Raw genomic sequence first — 16,673 nt, forward strand, 5'->3', positions numbered from 1 at the left:
GCAATGCCTGTCGTGGCGTTCTTTTATTTTTATTTTGTTAAAGAAGTGCATATATGTGTTAAAACTGCATAAGAAGTGCTAAAACACTATTGTATTACTTTTTCAATTAGGATTGTTTTCCTTTACCCCTAAGAACGCGCACGCACCAAGTTCCTCGCCGGTCACGAGCGCGACTTGTGACGTCAACGTCTTGCCGCGCAGTGATGATGGCGGTACGTGAACGCGCAGTGAAAGTAATGGCTGCTGTGGATCGGCGGGTTCCTAGCCTCGATGATTTCGTGGGTCAAAGCTGGACTGCCTGGAGCGAGTGGGCTGGTGTGACCGCACCCGACGGTAAGAAGACACAACGACGCTACAAGCGGCTGCAAGGAAGGTGTTTAGTAAAAAGAGCGGGCTTTATTTTCGTGTAAAGCGGGGACAGAGCTAGCCATGTTACCCAAACAAAGACTCTGCCGGGTCCTAGCGCTGGGTGGGTAACATGTTGGCTGCACAGGAGCCATCTGATTATGTTGACATGCTAACTAAATGTGACCGTTGTAGTTTCTACTGTATTGTTACAGCTCCCTTTTAACTCCTAGTCGCGGTTTATCGGGCGTGTCCAGTTTGACTGAAACGAGGCGGGCGGTCCTGTGTCAGAATAAAGCTCGCATGGAAGTGAGCAACTTCTTGTCGTGAAAAGCTAAGCTAGGTTGCTAACAGTGCATTTAGCATGATGATGCTAATGCTAGTGAGACACAGGTGACAGAGGAGGAGTCTGCTGATGTTGCCGGCCCAGCTTTTGCTGTTAACGACACTCTTATTTTGGTCTTATTCTGCTATTTGACCCCGATAGCGTCCGGTGCTAACTCAAATATACTAACGTTCACTATGTTTGGGTGCCTGATGAATCAAACAGTACATGAAATAAATGCTACATATGAGGATGTGGCTTCCTGTCCCTCCCAGCTCTGCGTCTACTCACTGCCCACAACATAATGTCATCATTTATTGATTGCTTGATGTGTGCAGGAATGTTTGCACCCTCTAAAAAGCCCACAACCTGACATGATGCACAACTTCACAAAGTGTCTGACTTCTTACTGAAAATGTTTGTAATATGTTTTTTTTAGGCCCTGATGTGGATGGCTGCAGTAAAAATGGTGAAAAGGCTGCAGAGGCAATGTCACTCAGTAAGGAGGGTAAGTGTTTAAGATTGTCACATCCACTTAAGGACTATTTGGCGCTTTTGTATTACTAGCCACTTTATAGTTAGTCAGATGTCTTTTAGTTGGAATTGAGACAAATTCTTCTGTTACTTTTTCAGTAATTGGTATAAATAGATTATTACATGTACTATCAATAGGCACCATGGAGTAAAAAAGATGGATCACATGGTCTTTGCCAAAAAAAGTCAATTACCGCACCTCGCGTATGTGCTATTGGCTTGCTAGCCCTACACAAGATGTGCACAACGTTTAGGGGTGATTTGGTCAAGCTTGAACAGAAGGGGAAGGACATCGAGTGTGGACCTAAGGTGCCGTCTGTCTGGTTGCAAACAGAGTGAGAAAGAAGGACAAAACAAGAAGCTAAAAACCTACCACTTCCACAAGGAATGGGAGTAAATGCACAAATCCACAAGTAAATGCGGTCAGAAAATACACATTTGTCTCTCAATCCTGTTCTTTGTTTTTCTGACAGATATGTCAATCTTTGGCCTGTACCCCGGCCACGACGACTTCTACCTTGTGGTGTGTAGCCACTGTGGTCAAGTCGTGAAGCCACAGGCCTTCGAGAAGCACTGCGAGCGAAGACATGGCTCCCTGGCCAAACTTTATGCGCGGATTCGCTCCCCCACTCCAGCTCCACAGCCCCAGCAGAAGCCTCTTCATAGCCATTCCCCTTCTCATGGGACCAATGCCATTCCATCTTCATCTTGGGACGGTCGAGGTCAAGGTGTCGGGTCAGTTAGACCGGCTCCACCAGCCCCTTCCACGCCACCCCAGCACAGACCCACCAAGAACACCAAGGAAGGCGCACGGTAAGAATAGAGGGGTAAAGAATGATCCGTGAATTAGTACCTTTATGCTAGAAACAGTAGATCATGGGTGTCCAAAGTGCAGCCCAGGGACCTATGCTGCCCTCCAGCCTCTGGTATCGAGGGTGAGGTTCCAACATGGACACAGATGGGCGTCGCTCAGTACGCTCAGACGGTCTCACGAACGTCGTGTAAAACTGCTAGCTTTACACAAGTGTTTTCTTTCCACCGTATACTTTGTCATACCAGGATATCATCGTCATCACACATAAATAATTTTTTTGTTTGTCAAATTACAAAGTACAAACTGCACATTACTTTGTAGCATTCCGTCTTTGGGTAAACAGTGCCATCTGTGGTGGAAAGTATGAACTGCATCAGTAACTGTATGACATCATAGCAGGGACTGTCTTCATCATAGATAACTGATTTGTTGACGACCTGCACATCAAAGCACGATCCCGCAGAGTACAGCACAGCCCAAATCTGTTTCCATATGATCCTCGGCTACCTGCCCGGTATCCATTGTTCCGATTTGGTCGGAATACGATCCATGGGTTGCGTCCAGTTCTCACCCAAATAGCCTGTGCGTTTTAGACATGCGCTGCACTGACTTTTTTTTTTGTTCATAACGTCATAAAATTCAAATAATAATGTTGAACTGGTTAATTGGCGACTCCAAATTGTCCATAGGTATGAATGTGAGTGTGAATGGTTGTTTGTCTATATGTCCGAAGACAGCTGGGGTAGACTCCAGTACACCTGCCACCCTTGTGAGGATAAGCGGTGCAGAAAATGGATGGATGGTTGCATTTCTTTTGACCAGTGGAAATCATATTTCTCTGGTTTGTGTACAGTCTAATACGTTGCCATATGTGAGGCTACAAATGCTCAATTGTGTAATGTGTATTTAATCTACCAGATTGCTACAGATTGTTCAGTTTGAATATACACTACTATGAGGGAAACGCTGTAATGGCCGCTTGTCTCTCATTACCAGACATTTCCCACTGGAAAAATCATCCCACGGCAGCCACGTAGATTCATCAGTATTGAAGCAGCAGCCGCCGCCTGTGGAGCTGCCCATCAGCTCTCCACCGCCGTCCCTTAGGGATCCCCCCTGGCCACACGGGGACACCCCACCGGGTAGGCCTTCACCCGCAGACCGACCGATCACCCAAAGAAAGGATTCCTCTCCAGCTTCTATGGTACCAAGCCACCGTATTCCCAGGCCCTACAACAAAATGGCCTCCAGTAAGTAGAGGGGAAAAAAAAAGTGTGTTTGAAGGATTAACATTAATAACCGAGTGGCTTTCTGTGTGTTCTCAGAGAGAGAGTGTGACTTGGACAAACACTGTGGTGTCCTTGACCCTGACAGGAAGAAAGTGTGCACTCGTCTCCTCACATGCAATGTAAGTCCCAAACATCCATACATTTACACGTTTTCTCTTGGGGTGGGGGGTTAATTTGTCTAGTCACACATGAAGGGAATTGATAAAAAGATCCTGTACATCCATCCATCATCTTCTATGCTGCTCGTCCTCACCAGGGTCGCAGGGGCAAACTGGTTTTAACAGTTAATTGTATTTAACACAGCAATTTGGGATCTCAATCTTAGGAGACTGTCTTACTGTTGAGGGTGTAGCTCTGTGTTGCGTCTCAGATTAAATCTTCAGTTTATTAACTCGTTCAATCCCAGCCATTTTTCAAAAGCCGTCCCTCTTGGTACCGGCCGTTTTTGATGGTTTTGACTGATTTTTCAAGGCAGAAAAATAAACGTTTTTCCATTCTTCTGTAATCACAAGTAGAACCGTTTCAGCAAAATATCAGTTCTCAACAAAAAAAGTGCGAATAGGGGTGTTTTGTGAAGAGAGTAATAAAAATGTAATTGTCTGACAGCGCTGTTGCATTCATTTGATTATTTTTGATTATGTCCTATTTCGCAGATCCACTCCATCCACCAGCGTAGGAAGGTGCTGGGCCGCAGTAAGAATTTCGACCAGTTAGTGGCGGAACTCAAGACCAAGGTTCGTGAGAAGGGGGCTCAGTTGCTGGAGGGAGGTGGTTCCTCCTCTGGACGGTCCCCCAGCCCAGAGGCACCTAAAGAGCAAGCCGGAGCTCCACATTGCCGCAGACCTTTGGCCAGCCTCCCTGCTTTCAGGTAAGTGAAGTGGTCATCAAGTTAATACTTGAAATGGATGCCATCAGATCCCGCTGATTTAAGCCGGTTGTCGCTTTTCTCTGTGCAGTCGCTCCACAGGCGTATCGGACAACACGGCAGAGGACGACAGGCAGATGCAGGATGAGGGGAACCTCCGGGCTTCCTCCCCTCTTGTCCATGGAACCATTTCCAGTGATGAAAGTGACGCAGACGGATCAGAGGAGCCGATTGAGTTCTCGTCTTCTGCTGCACACCCACGACCGCTAGCAGTGAGCAGCTCTTACTTCAATTGATTCACCTTGCCCATTTCCACAATGTTTGAAACAATATAATAATATTAATAATAATATAGCCACATACATATAGATGACGAACAAAATGGTTAAATGAATATTTAACACAACATTTCCTGGAGACTAGCAAAAACAGCACTCATGAAATGTCTTCAAGGTTGGCAGGTCTGCAGGTTTTACTGCAGTTTTACTGCAATCTGCATGTTCCTTTTGGAAGCCACGACAGAAAAATACCTAATAGAACCAATGTGCTTTTTTCCAGATGTGTTCATTTGGAGGAAGTATGTTGGGCCACGGCATCTACACATTTGATAGAAGGCTTCACCATCTGAGGTCCGCTTTCAGCAGCATGCTAGAGCAGCACATCAGTGCACATCTCTGGAAGTAAGTCCATCCAGTGGTACACACGTTACATACACTGCATGGGAAACATATCTATTACAGATGTAAGTCCATCCAGTGGTACGCATGTTACATACACTGCATGGGAAACATATCCATTACAGTTGCACCATGAAACAATACTTTCTGCTTCTCAAGACCAGTATTAAATATTACATTTCTGAGAATAATGTAAATTTACAAGAATAGTCGTAAATTGACAACATTATCCATGGAAATTTACGACTTTGTTCTCACAGTTTTTTTTTCGTACAATTACTTTATTCTAGTAATGCTTATTAAGAGTAAAGGTGTAAACTTATGAGAAAAATGGGTAATATGACATTAAAGTTGTAAATTTACAAGAATAATGTCGTATATTTATTCTTACGAGCTATTTATCCTAAGTTTCCAAAATGTACAACTCCTTCCCGCAAATTTCGGAGATTAAAGTCGTAAAGTTACGAAGAAAAATGTAGTGCTAATTTTATTAGGATAAAATCATAAAATTATGAGAATAATGTAGTAAATTTACAAGAAAAAAAAATAATTACGAGAATAAGGTGGTAAATTTATAACAGTCTCGTATAATTACAACTTTATTGTCATATTGAGGGGGGTCTGATATCGGCTCTTTCGGCCAAAAATTGGTATGCCGATATTGTCCAACTCCCAAGTTCCGATACCGATATGCCGATATGTCTCCTGCGGTGGAATGAACACGTGTTGTATACAGCATTTTTTTTTAAAATATCGGTTGTCATGAGCGGGGAAAAACCTGATACCGATGTCGACCGATATCACATTTTTATATATTGGCCTGATAATTATTGGTAGCGATTATCGGACATCACTCATCATATTATAAGTTTTGTCCCGTAAATTTCCGAGTTTACTCTAGTCATTAAATTTTACAAAGATGGAGTTTAAATTTACTAGAAAAAACTTGAGAATAACGTCATAAATTTATGACAATGTTGTTACGAGAATAAAGTTCTACGTTTACGACATTATCCTCGCAAGCATCTCATGAGTGTTTTTTAGAGATACTGCATTTATGGAAATACTGATTGATATGCTTTGAATTCAGGAAAATACCTCAAGCCACCGACCTTCAGTGTCCAACCTCCTCAGCCAAGATCATCACCTCCTCGTCTCCTGCGTCAATCACCAGCGGATCCCCGACCTCCTCCTTCCATTCTAAAGTCCGCACCGCCGCTCATATCAAGTCCTCTCTCAAAAATGTTTCGTCCTCTTCATCTTCCAGTCGTGTGGCTGGGAGGTCGTCAGAGAACTCCGGTGGGGGCGGAATGGGCGGCAGTCACTTGACGTCTCTAGGTAATCCTGCGATGGTGCATCACACAGGTCCGGGACGGCCCAAGAACCCCGTAGGGCGTCCTAGCAAGCAGCCGCTGAAGCTGCGAGAGGAAGCTCCCTCCCATAAGCGAAAAGCCCCCTCCCAGGAGGAGCATTCGGGCCCCAACAGGAACTGCGTCATTTTACACGACCGGGGCCGCCCGCCTTCCTCGGCTTCTTCCCCCTCTCCCTTCCCGTCGTCCTCTAAAGCCCCCATTCTCTCACCGCTTCCCCACGGACAGACCAATGGCACGCTTTCTTCTAGCAGCAAACCCCGCCCCCAGCCCGCCCCCTCGGAACCCCACTCACCAGCTTCGAAGACAGTTTGGACGTACAGACGGACTCACCCCACACTGGCGCACTCGTCGCCCCCGGAGTCCTCGTCCATCAACAGCGCCCACGGTCGGAACTCCACGGGGGACTCGGGACTACACGGGCAGGGCAGCGGGAGGGGTTTTGAGGGTTTGATAAAGAAACGTAAGGGAGGCGCCCTCGAGGAGCAGTCCCCCTCAAAATCCTCAGCGCACCGTCTGCCCTCCTCATCGTCCTCGTCCGCTCCTGCCTCCTCTTCTCCCCGCTCCAACTTCTACCCTTGGAAGGACAGCAAGGGTGGGGGCCTGGCGGGGGGCATGGAGAAGAAGCTGGGCACACAGAAGGTGAGAAAGATTTCATGACAGAACCACAGAATATGACCAGTATGAGTATCGGGGACACATTGGGGGGGGAAAAAACTAGTGATTTTGAGAATAAATACTTTTTTTCTGAAGAAAAAGTAATTGATTTTATGGGGAAAAAAGTTGACAAACTCATAAATTCACTAGAAATATAATTTCCAAAAAAGGTTGTAAATTTACGAGTAAAAAGTAATAAAACAAAAAAGTTTTAATATGAGTTATAAATTTATACATTTGTAAAAAAGCCGTAGAAATGCGTAAAAACGTAAACTGACAAGAAAAAAAGGTGGTAATATTACAACAATAAAGTTGTACATTTACAAGGAAAAAAGTTCCAGGCATTGCCTGAGACGGCTATGAAAAGGGGGCCTTATGAGGTCTTTGGTCTTGGGCAAAGTTAATGACTTTTTTATTGTAAATGTAGGACTTTTTCTCATGAATTTACAGCTTTATTCTCGTAATTTTTTTGTATCACTTTTGTCTTGTAAATGTACAACTTTTTTGTGAAAAATGTACAGCTTTTTCTCCCAAATTTATTACTTTACTCTTGTAAATTTACAACTTTCTTTTTTGCAAACATACAGCTTTTTTCTCGTAAATTTACTATAATTCTCAGATTTTTTCCCCCCCAATGTGGCCTAATACTAGGATAGTGAAGATAATATCTTGCATTTACAAGAGTTAAATCTGGAACTAGAAACACACTTTTTTTCCCCACACTTTGAACAGCACATAAGCCATTTGGCCATTCTTTTCCCCCCCCTTCCACAGCCAAAACTGCACCATTAATCGTGCCTGCCTTACAAGCCACTAGAGGGAGCCAGCTCGCCTCGGTCTCAGACCGACGGAACAGGACAGTGTGCGTGTGTGTGTGCGTGTGACAGGGAGACAGACGGCCTGCACTTTTCTATGTGATGGGTATGCTTGTTTATTGTCAAGTGGTGCAGTGTGCATCCTGTGATGACTTTATCAACATGAACATTTGAATGGATGGATATGGACTTAGAAATACCTCAAGTTTATCTGGTTATGCTGCTAAATTAAATATGTTGGTTTATATAAAAAATATATATAAAAGATTAAACAACTCCTTTATACGTTTCCTATGAGTTCATATTTCATGTATTTCACATGCATTGGGACACACTTGCTATCAGTTAGCAAGTGGCTAACCAAGTTGAACTCATCTGTGGCACATTTTGTTCAAATGTTAAGCAAAGAGGAACTTTGTTTGTGGCGATATGAACAATATGACTATTGTTGTCAGTCAAGTTTTCAATCAAGTCTTTAGGTAAATATCGTCATTACAGGTAAGTCAACATTCACACACCGGAAGTAGGTCCACTTCCTGAAGTGTACCCATGGAAATACTGTCGACCCTCGTTAGCATAGCGCCCTCGCATTATGGCTCAACAAATGTATATTCAAGCACAAAACAGCAAAATTAACAAATCCAAATACAAGAAAGAATAAGCCTTCTGAAATGAATTGACTGTAGTATTCTAAGTTGGCCACAAGGTGTCGGTGAGACGGTGACAAGAAGCGAGAGCCTGAATGCATTACTGTATTGCAAACACGGCATCACTTCCTGTCCGTGGGACACGGAACACGTTTACTGTGACACGTACGCACGAGCGTACTGAAGTATACTGGAGGGAGGGAAAAAACGTACGCACGAGCAGCCGTTGAAGTCTTAAATGGCTTCTCTTCTGTGCACATTTACTAACACGTACACACGAATTTATTCTATTTTATACATAATACATCTCAAATGGCCTGTTTTCTCCTCCATATTGGACAATGCGAGTGTAAAGCCATTTAAAGGTACCATTACGTTACACTGAGACAATATCCACCCCGGAAGTACTCTGTCCAGAAAAACAACTGCTAACGTGGAATTGTAGTCCTAATGTTTCTCTTGTTATATCTACTATATTCGGTAATACAAATGTAAAGGTAGTCACCTTTACATTTTCTTTATATGGCAGTTATTTCATGTTTACAGGACTCTAATGTTAAAAACGATGATAAACAGGAATCTGATATTTCGAGAATAAAGACATAAATTTACGAGAAAAGAATCGTGACGAGAAAAATGATAAATTGATGGGATTGATGAGGGGGAAAAGTCAAATTAATGAGAAAATACAATGGAAATTGTAAATATGTCAATTTTTTTCCAAAAATATTTAAGAATAAGAATAAAGTTGTAAATTTCCGCCTTTATTCTGAAAATTTCAGATTTTTACTGTTTAGTTTACAATAGTGGTCATGGAAAAAAATATATATTGTGGCATCTCTAATTTGCATATATAATTTATTCACACAATGATACCTGCTTGGGCCCACATTGGAATTGTCTGCTCCTGCATTGTTTTAGACAAAAATTAAATATTTATTGCAAATATAAGAATCACACTTTCATTCCTGAGTTAACTATAACAAAAAAAAAAAGAAAAACCTGACTCTTCAGAAGTGGGCTATGCTAACATGCTAATCCACTGCTCTGTTTTGCTGCCATGTAATAAATAAAAGCTTGGCTAAAGCAAGAGGAAGGTTTCCTTCCTGAAGAGCTATTTAGTCCCAAAATCTCAGATTTTTTTCCAAGGTGGCCCTGATAGCCAACACAAAGGACGAAGAAAGAAGTGGATGTCAGAAAACGCTCTCTGAAACGAGCCCAACGTGAAATGTATGTAAAAAATTAAACGTATCCACGGTTAAAATTACATTTTCTTAAGTGTACAAAAACCCAGACAGTGTACGAGGACCGAGGCGGAATCTTTGTGAATCCTACGAGACCCGGGGGGCGTACTTGTGGAGGTACCTGCTGACGTGACGAGAACGGCGTCACACAGTGAAATGACTTGGTTGCTTCCTGTCCGCTAGACATCAGCTGCTTTGTCTTCACAAATGAAGGTGACGGAATTGTTCAGGAGATCAAACATGTTGACCTCCACCACCTCCGAAGGCGGATCCAGAGCCACAAACACCTGCTGGGCCACGGCCACCTGAGACCCATCGGCGCACGCCACATCCTCGGCTTCCTGTACGGAGACCGTCTGATCGCAGGACATGGTTTTAGACCCCGGGTGGGAGATGTTCACGTGCGAGGTGGCTTACCGTGTGTGTGTTGGGAGCTTGCTCTTGGCTGGCCTCCTCCTGCGTCTGCTGGGCCTCCATGTGGCAGGAGAGGAGGTGCTCCTGGAGCTCCGGCTGGGAGGTGCTAACCTGGCTGCAGAGCGGGCAGATCCAATGCTTGATGCTTTTTTCATGCTGGGAGTTGATGTGAGTCTGCAACTCATCATGGCCGCCGAACACATCTTGGCAGTGCGGGCAGTGTAGGGTGGACGCTGCGGAGCCTGGACACACACACACACACACACGGTCAGTCAGCGATTCCATCCAGTTAGCGTTCACAGACTTGACCCACCTTCATGCTCAGCTTTCCTGTGTTTGGCCAAGCTAGAGGAACTGGGGAAGAACCTGAAGCACACATCACACTGGACCAGGGTCTTCAGCTGCCGCGTTTGGCTGGTAAACACATCAGGGTGGTTGGTCCTGTTGTGGTACCACAACCCGGACAGTTGCTGAGAAAGAGAGAACCAACCATGGACTGAAGATGTGCTACTGCGTGTTGACCAATCACCAAGATGGACGGTTGAAGAAGCGGCCCATCCTACCTGGTACGACTTGTTGCACAGGTTGCAGATAAAGGGTTTGAGTCCGGTGTGCATGGTCTTGTGTTTGTCCAGCAGGGCGGCGCTGGTGAAGACTTTGTCGCACGTGGGGCACTTGTGGAACTCCTTCAGGTGGAACTCCTCGTTGTGCTTCTGGTGCTCCTCCAAAGTCTGGAAGCTGAGGCAGCACTTGGGGCAGTCCAGGGGCTGGGGCAGGTCTGACAGGAAGGCGGACAAAATAGTTTTTACTTTCGATTTGGTTTTGGATTTTCTACTTCGAAGGATATTCATGAGTTATTATATATATAAATATATTATATATATAAATATATATTATATAAATTATCTAATACTAAAGACATAGTCACAAACTCAAACGTCGATCCCAACAACATAGTTCCACTCCAGAGGCTACAAGAGGTGATGATGCAACTCTCCACTAATGCATTTGGCTTCAGAGCAAATTGAAGCCATAAAAGCGACCACAAGGTGGCAGAAGCGCATTTGCAAGTGAGAGATGTGGAGGAGTGTAGCGTACAGAAGGTGACAACATGGTAGGGAAATGTATGTACACACAAACACGCGTGTGCACACACACACACAGTTCAGCTCCAAATATAAAAATTGTAAATAGTTCATGGTTTTATAATTATAATTATATAATAATATAATAATATTTATAATTATAATTTTTAAATAAATATTTTTGATGTAAAACATCCCCATTTTGGTGGCAAAAATATGAATGTTTTGTTTGAAAGGTATCTTTTCACAATAAGGTGGCTTTCTCCCTTTTTAGTCGGGAACTGATACTTTCCTGAAACTTATTGAAACTTTTCCTTAAAATTACAAAAAAAGGCAGAAACAAACTCTTTCTTTGGGATGAACGAGGAGAGTCCCATCTTTCTTTTAGTGGGTGCCATGTTGATATAGCCGTAGAAATTCCGATCATAAACTGTATAATAATAATAATAATACATTTTATTTGTAATGAGCTTTTCAAAATACTCAGATACTTTACAGAAAAATGGAGTTGATTAAAAGCAAATAAAAACAGAGTAAAAAAATATGTTAAAATACAACATTCATTCATTTATAAGGTTCCTAAAATATTGTGACAGGTCAATAACACTCAATAGGTTCTTACTTTTTTATATTTTACAATAAAAATAATATTTGCAAAAATTAATCATATTTTTAATGACCTCGCATGGCCAAACTACAGTACCACCATGGCCCACCAGGGGGCCGCGACCCACACTTTGGGAATTACTGTGTGGAGTGTGGAGGGATGACTGTAGTCCTAACTTTGTATGAGTAGCACCGTACATTCTGGACTTACTTATAAGCCACAACCTTGCAATCCTACCCACACTCGGTGTTCCCAACTCCAGTGAGATTCTCCATCTAAGCCCTTATTAAATTATTATTAATTATTATTAAATTAAAGTCATTATTTCCCTGATCAAACTTACTTAAGATTTGTCAGATTAAAAACAAAAAGCTTCTGTTCCCCTTGAAAGATCAGTCAAAATCTTTTGAAAAAAAGTGTATTTATGAGTGGCCTTTTATTGTGGCCAGCCTAAGGCACACCTGTGCAATAACCACGCCGTCTCTACGGCTGGATGGAGTACTTCGCCAAAGAGGAAGCCTGTGAGTGGGTTCTTACTGTGGAAGGTCTGCAGGTGGACTGTCAAGCCGCTGGCCTGGCTGTGGCCTTTCCCGCATTCCCGACACACGTAGGGTCGATCCCCCGTGTGTGTCCTCACGTGCCGCGAGAGCTCGATGGACTGGGCGAAGACAGCTTTGCAGTACTGACACACGTACATCTTACCTAAACACACAAAACCACAAAATAAACGTAGCGAACGCAAAACTCGATGTGTGTTTGTGTGTCTCACCCTCGGAGTGTTTCTTCTTGGTGTGGTACGCCAGCGCGGCAGACACGCTGAAGCTCATGTCGCAGTGTTTACAGCGGAAGGGTTTTTCGCCCGTGTGGAGTCGCATGTGGTTCTTCAGCGACGAGGTGGCGGAAAACTTGGCGCCGCACGTCTCGCACGCAAACGGTTTCTCGTCAAAGTGTTCCGTTCGCTTGTGGTAAATCATACCTGAACAAAACACCGCGGTAGTTGATTCGTATTATTCGTGTCAGTTATTATTTCACGTGTGCGCACCTGACGGGTGCGCAAAGGTGCGCCCGCAGAGATCACAGGATATTTTCTTCTTCTTCTTGGCTCCCGCGCTGCCGGGGTGAGCCTCGGTGAGGTGGCGCTGCAGGGCGCGCTGGTTGGCTAGCTTCTCGGAGCAGTGCGGACACGGCAGCTGACACTCGTCCGACATGGGGCAGCGCCTCTTGTGCGCCGCTAGGCGACACTTGTAGGCGAAGATCTTCTTACACCAGTGACAGCAGTACGCCTTGGAGGGACACGGCGAGTCCGCGTCTGTCTCCTCCACTTCCTCCTCCTCCTCCTCCTCGTCCGGGTTCTGTTTACTGCTTTCCTCCATCTTGACTTCACTCCTGGTGTCCTGTTCCGGGTTAACTGTGGAGGAAACGCATCTGCATTGGTAAGTGGATTTTTCCAGCAGCGCGTTGTTGTTGTGTTTTACCTCCATTTTGTCCCCCGCCAGGCTCTTCTTCAGTGACTTTATCCAAGTCCTCCAGCCGGGAGAGCAGCGGCGCTGGGAAGGAAGACGGAGCGTTCTGTCGGACGCAACGGAGCAGCTTCAGGAGAGCTTCCTCGCCGACGAGTCCCTTCTCCACTTGGCTCTTCAGCTTCTTCACCGCTGAGTTGGGATCCGAGTCTTCACAGCACGTAGTCACGACCTGGCAGCAAAACGAGAAGTGGATTTTTATACATTTTGTTGATAAAGTGCAAAAAAAAATGGCCTTTATCTTAGCTTTGTGTGCTTTGGTGTAAAATGACTACTTTTTATTGTGATATTATGACTTTATTACATCATTTTTTAATATTATTTTGTTGTTTAATTTCTATTTTTGGGCCACACAGCTAGGAGACCCGAGTTCAATTCCACCCCCGGCCATCTCTGTTTGGAGTTGCTAGGTTAATTAGCGACTCCAAATCGTCCATAGGTATGAATGTGAGTGTGAATGGTTGTTTGTCTATATGTGCCCTGTGATTGGCTGGCCACCAGTCCAGGGTGTACCCTGCCTCTCACCCGAAGACAGCTGGGATAGGCTCCAGCACCCTTGTGAGGATAAGCGGTAGAAAATTAATGAATAAATGAATTAATTTAATTTGTATTTTTGGCCTGCACAGCGACTAGGCCACACAGCTAAGAGACCCGAGTTCGATTCCACCCTCGGCCATCTCTGTGTGGAGTTTTGCATTGTGTTTTCTCCGGGTACTCCGGTTTCCTCCCACATTCCAAAAACATGCTAGGTTAATTAGTGACTCCAAATTGTCCATAGGTATGAATGTGAGTGTGAATGGTTGTTTGTCTATATGTGCCCTGTGATTGGCTGGCCACCAGTCCAGGGTGTACCCCGCCTCTCGCCCAAAAACAGCTGGGATAGGCTCCAGCACCCCTGCGACCCTCGTGAGGATAAGCGGTAAAAAATTAATGAATAAATGAATGTATTTTTGGCCTGTACAGCGACTAGGCCACACAGCTAAGAGACCCGAGTTCGATTCCACCCTCGGCCATCTCTATGTGGAGTGTTGCATGGGTTTTCTCCGGGTACTCCCGTTTCCTCCCACATTCCAAAAACATGCTAGGTTAATTAGCGACTCCAAATTGTCCATAGGTATGAATGTGAGTGTGAATGGTTGTTTGTCTATATGTGCCCTGTGATTGGCTGGCCACCAGTCCAGGGTGTACCCCGCCTCTCGCCCGAAGACAGCTGGGATAGGCTCCAGCACCCCCTGCGACCCTCGTGAGGATAAGCAATAGAAAATTAATGAATTTGTATTTTTAATGCGCCATGGGCCAATAAAAAAAAAGCAGCCGCGGTCTACAAATGGCCCATAGGCCACACTTTGAACACCCCTGCTCTAGTGCTCATCCTTCCTGTTCTAAATGATAACCACTATCTCCCACAATAGAAGCAGAGACGTGGTGTTGTATGTTGTACCAACCTGTCTCTCCTCTTGGTCCAGACCGCCTTGAGCTGCTTGGCTCAGCAGTTGAAGAACATCTGGCACGTTGGCGAGGAGCTCCATCAGCTGAGAGGAGCGCTCCAGACGTGCAGGTGCGGCCTCGGTGGTATCCTCGGTCGCGGTTATGTTTTCTTCCGGCTCAACGCTCTCTGTGGCTTTGCTGTCCTCGGGTCCTACGTGCACACAGAAGAAGTTTGTTCCTGATCTCCATCATTTTTTCAGTGTCTCCTAAAACTTCTTGCAACGATCTGATGGAAGCCATCTTTAAGCTGCAATTTGGACACTCCTGCTTTAACGTCTCCAAAACTCACCTGAGGTTTCTGAAAGGTCCTGACGGACTCTTTTACACTCGGGTTCCTCTGCTTTTTCATTTTCCTCTTCCTCTGCTGACTGATGCTTCACCTCCATCCCACCCTCGGGTGTCTCATCCGCAGCAGGCGCAGGTGAAGCGTGAGGATGTTTGGGGTGCGCCGTGATCTGTGTAGAGTTGGATGACGCCGGCTGCTGCTGGTTGATGATGTTGGTGAGGACATTTTTAAAGCTCACAGCCACGTCAAACATCTGCAGGCTGTCTGCGGCGGCGATGATGCGGCTGACGTTATGCTTCCCAAAAGGTAGCTTCCCCGTGTAGACCATGTCGAGAAGACACACAAACTCCTGCGAGGACACCACCGTCGTGTCAATGGAGACGGTATCGGAACTGTCCAGCAGTGACCTGAAGGGGTTCAAAAGTGATCACAATTCTTTGGGACAAATGTTGCGTATTTCAGGGTGGAGTCAACACAGTACCTGAACAGCATGCTGGAAGCGGCCAGCACCAGTTTATGTGCACGGTGGGGGTTGTCCCCCACAAGAATGGTGCAGTCACAAAAGTGGCCCTCCTTCCTCAGGGCACACAGTTGCTGCATCAGCTGACTGCTGTAGTTGGGAAGCTCAATCATGCCGCTTGTCTGCAAAGCATGGACATCACGTCAATTAACGTTTGAATAACATCCAGTTTGGCCGTGCTTTGTGTTACTGTAATAAAAATGTAAACATGTTATGTGGCACATATGAATAGATTTGGTGTTTACAGTCACGGACTGAACTACAAACATTCCACCAAGTCATTTTCCCTACATGGAGTACAAGCTAATCGCTAGCTTGAAGTACGAATGCTAACCTCTGATAAATTGGAAGTGAAATAACTTTAACGGCGACAAAAATAAAAAAAAAATGGAGAGCCCACGTAACGTTTCCATCCGGGTGACGTCTTTACCTGGAATTATTCAAATGATCCGTTTCTTTATTTAAACACCATTGTTGGACAAATCCGCGACGCTCAATAAAGCTTGGCCATTTTGAACATGGCGACAACTGGTGCAACACAAAATGGTGACACTTCCGGTTGACGGAACGATTCGTTTGCATTCTTTTTCGTGCTTTATTTGCTTAAACCTGTCTTATGGTGAAAAGAAAACGTATGTGTACTATATGCCCGATATACACGGTTTACATTCAGAGGAGGTATTTCTCTCAAAAAGACTAATATCGAGGAATTAAAATGGATGTGTGTCAAGTCCGTGTGGCAAACGTGTTAATGGAACTTTTCTTCCGTCGGGGGAATGCTACGGCAAGTACACAGGAACAAACGCTATCAGTGGTACAATCGGCGTACCGCAAGTACCTTCCCAACATGGCGGCTTATGTACTTATTAAGGCTTGAAGACCAGGGAACTCAAGAGGAAACCTTGTTAATGTGTAATCGCCTCATATAATACACACTTAACTTTAAAAAGTGCCAAGCGCAAACAATGTATAACTATATTATTAATTTATGCTAATAAAATTTCAAAATATAATCAATCAACAACACAACAAAAAATAAACAACGGTAGTATCAAAGTAGTAAATTACATCCAGGATACTATCCATATTTCAATAATTTACTACTTTGATACTACCGTCGTTTATTTTTTGTTGTGTTGTTCAACTATATTGTTGATTTATACTTTACCAA

At 44.5% G+C, this 16,673-nt stretch overlaps 2 protein-coding genes across 3 annotated transcripts; one reads left to right on the plus strand and one right to left on the minus strand.

The window, feature by feature from the left end:
• The first annotated feature begins 165 nt into the window (after positions 1 to 165).
• On the plus strand, positions 166 to 7,980 carry atxn7l2a (ataxin 7-like 2a). Its single transcript, XM_058078921.1, has 10 exons — positions 166 to 333; positions 1,110 to 1,178; positions 1,678 to 2,017; positions 3,015 to 3,268; positions 3,344 to 3,426; positions 3,961 to 4,175; positions 4,264 to 4,444; positions 4,731 to 4,852; positions 5,940 to 6,861; positions 7,651 to 7,980. The coding sequence occupies exons 1-10, from the start codon at positions 204 to 206 to the stop codon at positions 7,666 to 7,668; spliced, it is 2,334 nt and encodes a 777-aa protein (XP_057934904.1). The 5' UTR covers positions 166 to 203; the 3' UTR covers positions 7,669 to 7,980.
• A 174-nt stretch (positions 7,981 to 8,154) lies between these two features.
• Positions 8,155 to 16,060, minus strand: zbtb40 (zinc finger and BTB domain containing 40). 2 transcript variants are annotated; one of them, XM_058078920.1, is made up of 12 exons: positions 15,933 to 16,060; positions 15,464 to 15,624; positions 14,986 to 15,389; positions 14,654 to 14,847; positions 13,164 to 13,380; positions 12,731 to 13,096; positions 12,458 to 12,664; positions 12,226 to 12,390; positions 10,560 to 10,774; positions 10,310 to 10,466; positions 10,000 to 10,238; positions 8,155 to 9,938 (listed from the first exon to the last, which is right to left on the minus strand). In XM_058078920.1, exons 2-12 carry the CDS (start codon positions 15,613 to 15,615, stop codon positions 9,762 to 9,764), a joined length of 2,493 nt encoding a protein of 830 aa, XP_057934903.1. In that variant the 5' UTR covers positions 15,616 to 15,624; positions 15,933 to 16,060; the 3' UTR covers positions 8,155 to 9,761. The 2 variants fall into 2 exon arrangements, with proteins under 2 accessions (XP_057934903.1, XP_057934902.1); XM_058078919.1 differs by lacking the exon at positions 15,933 to 16,060 and adding an exon at positions 15,837 to 15,930.
• Positions 16,061 to 16,673: the final 613 nt, after the last annotated feature.

Source organism: Doryrhamphus excisus, chromosome 1, assembly GCF_030265055.1.
Source record: "Doryrhamphus excisus isolate RoL2022-K1 chromosome 1, RoL_Dexc_1.0, whole genome shotgun sequence".
NCBI lineage: Eukaryota > Metazoa > Chordata > Actinopteri > Syngnathiformes > Syngnathidae > Doryrhamphus > Doryrhamphus excisus.

Excerpts from the sequence above, each read along its gene's own strand:
- atxn7l2a (XM_058078921.1), top strand. The coding sequence starts at position 204 with ATGATGGCGGTACGTGAACGCGCAGTGAAAGTAATGGCTGCTGTGGAT. Across the intron at positions 2,018-3,014 it reads AACACCAAGGAAGGCGCACG|ACATTTCCCACTGGAAAAAT; the intron begins GTAAGAATAGAG and ends TCTCATTACCAG. Across the intron at positions 4,176-4,263 it reads GCCAGCCTCCCTGCTTTCAG|TCGCTCCACAGGCGTATCGG; the intron begins GTAAGTGAAGTG and ends TTCTCTGTGCAG.
- zbtb40 (XM_058078920.1), bottom strand. The coding sequence starts at position 15,615 with ATGATTGAGCTTCCCAACTACAGCAGTCAGCTGATGCAGCAACTGTGT. Across the intron at positions 10,467-10,559 it reads TGTGCAACAAGTCGTACCAG|CAACTGTCCGGGTTGTGGTA; the intron begins GTAGGATGGGCC and ends TCTCTTTCTCAG. Across the intron at positions 10,239-10,309 it reads CAGGAAAGCTGAGCATGAAG|GCTCCGCAGCGTCCACCCTA; the intron begins GTGGGTCAAGTC and ends GTGTGTGTCCAG.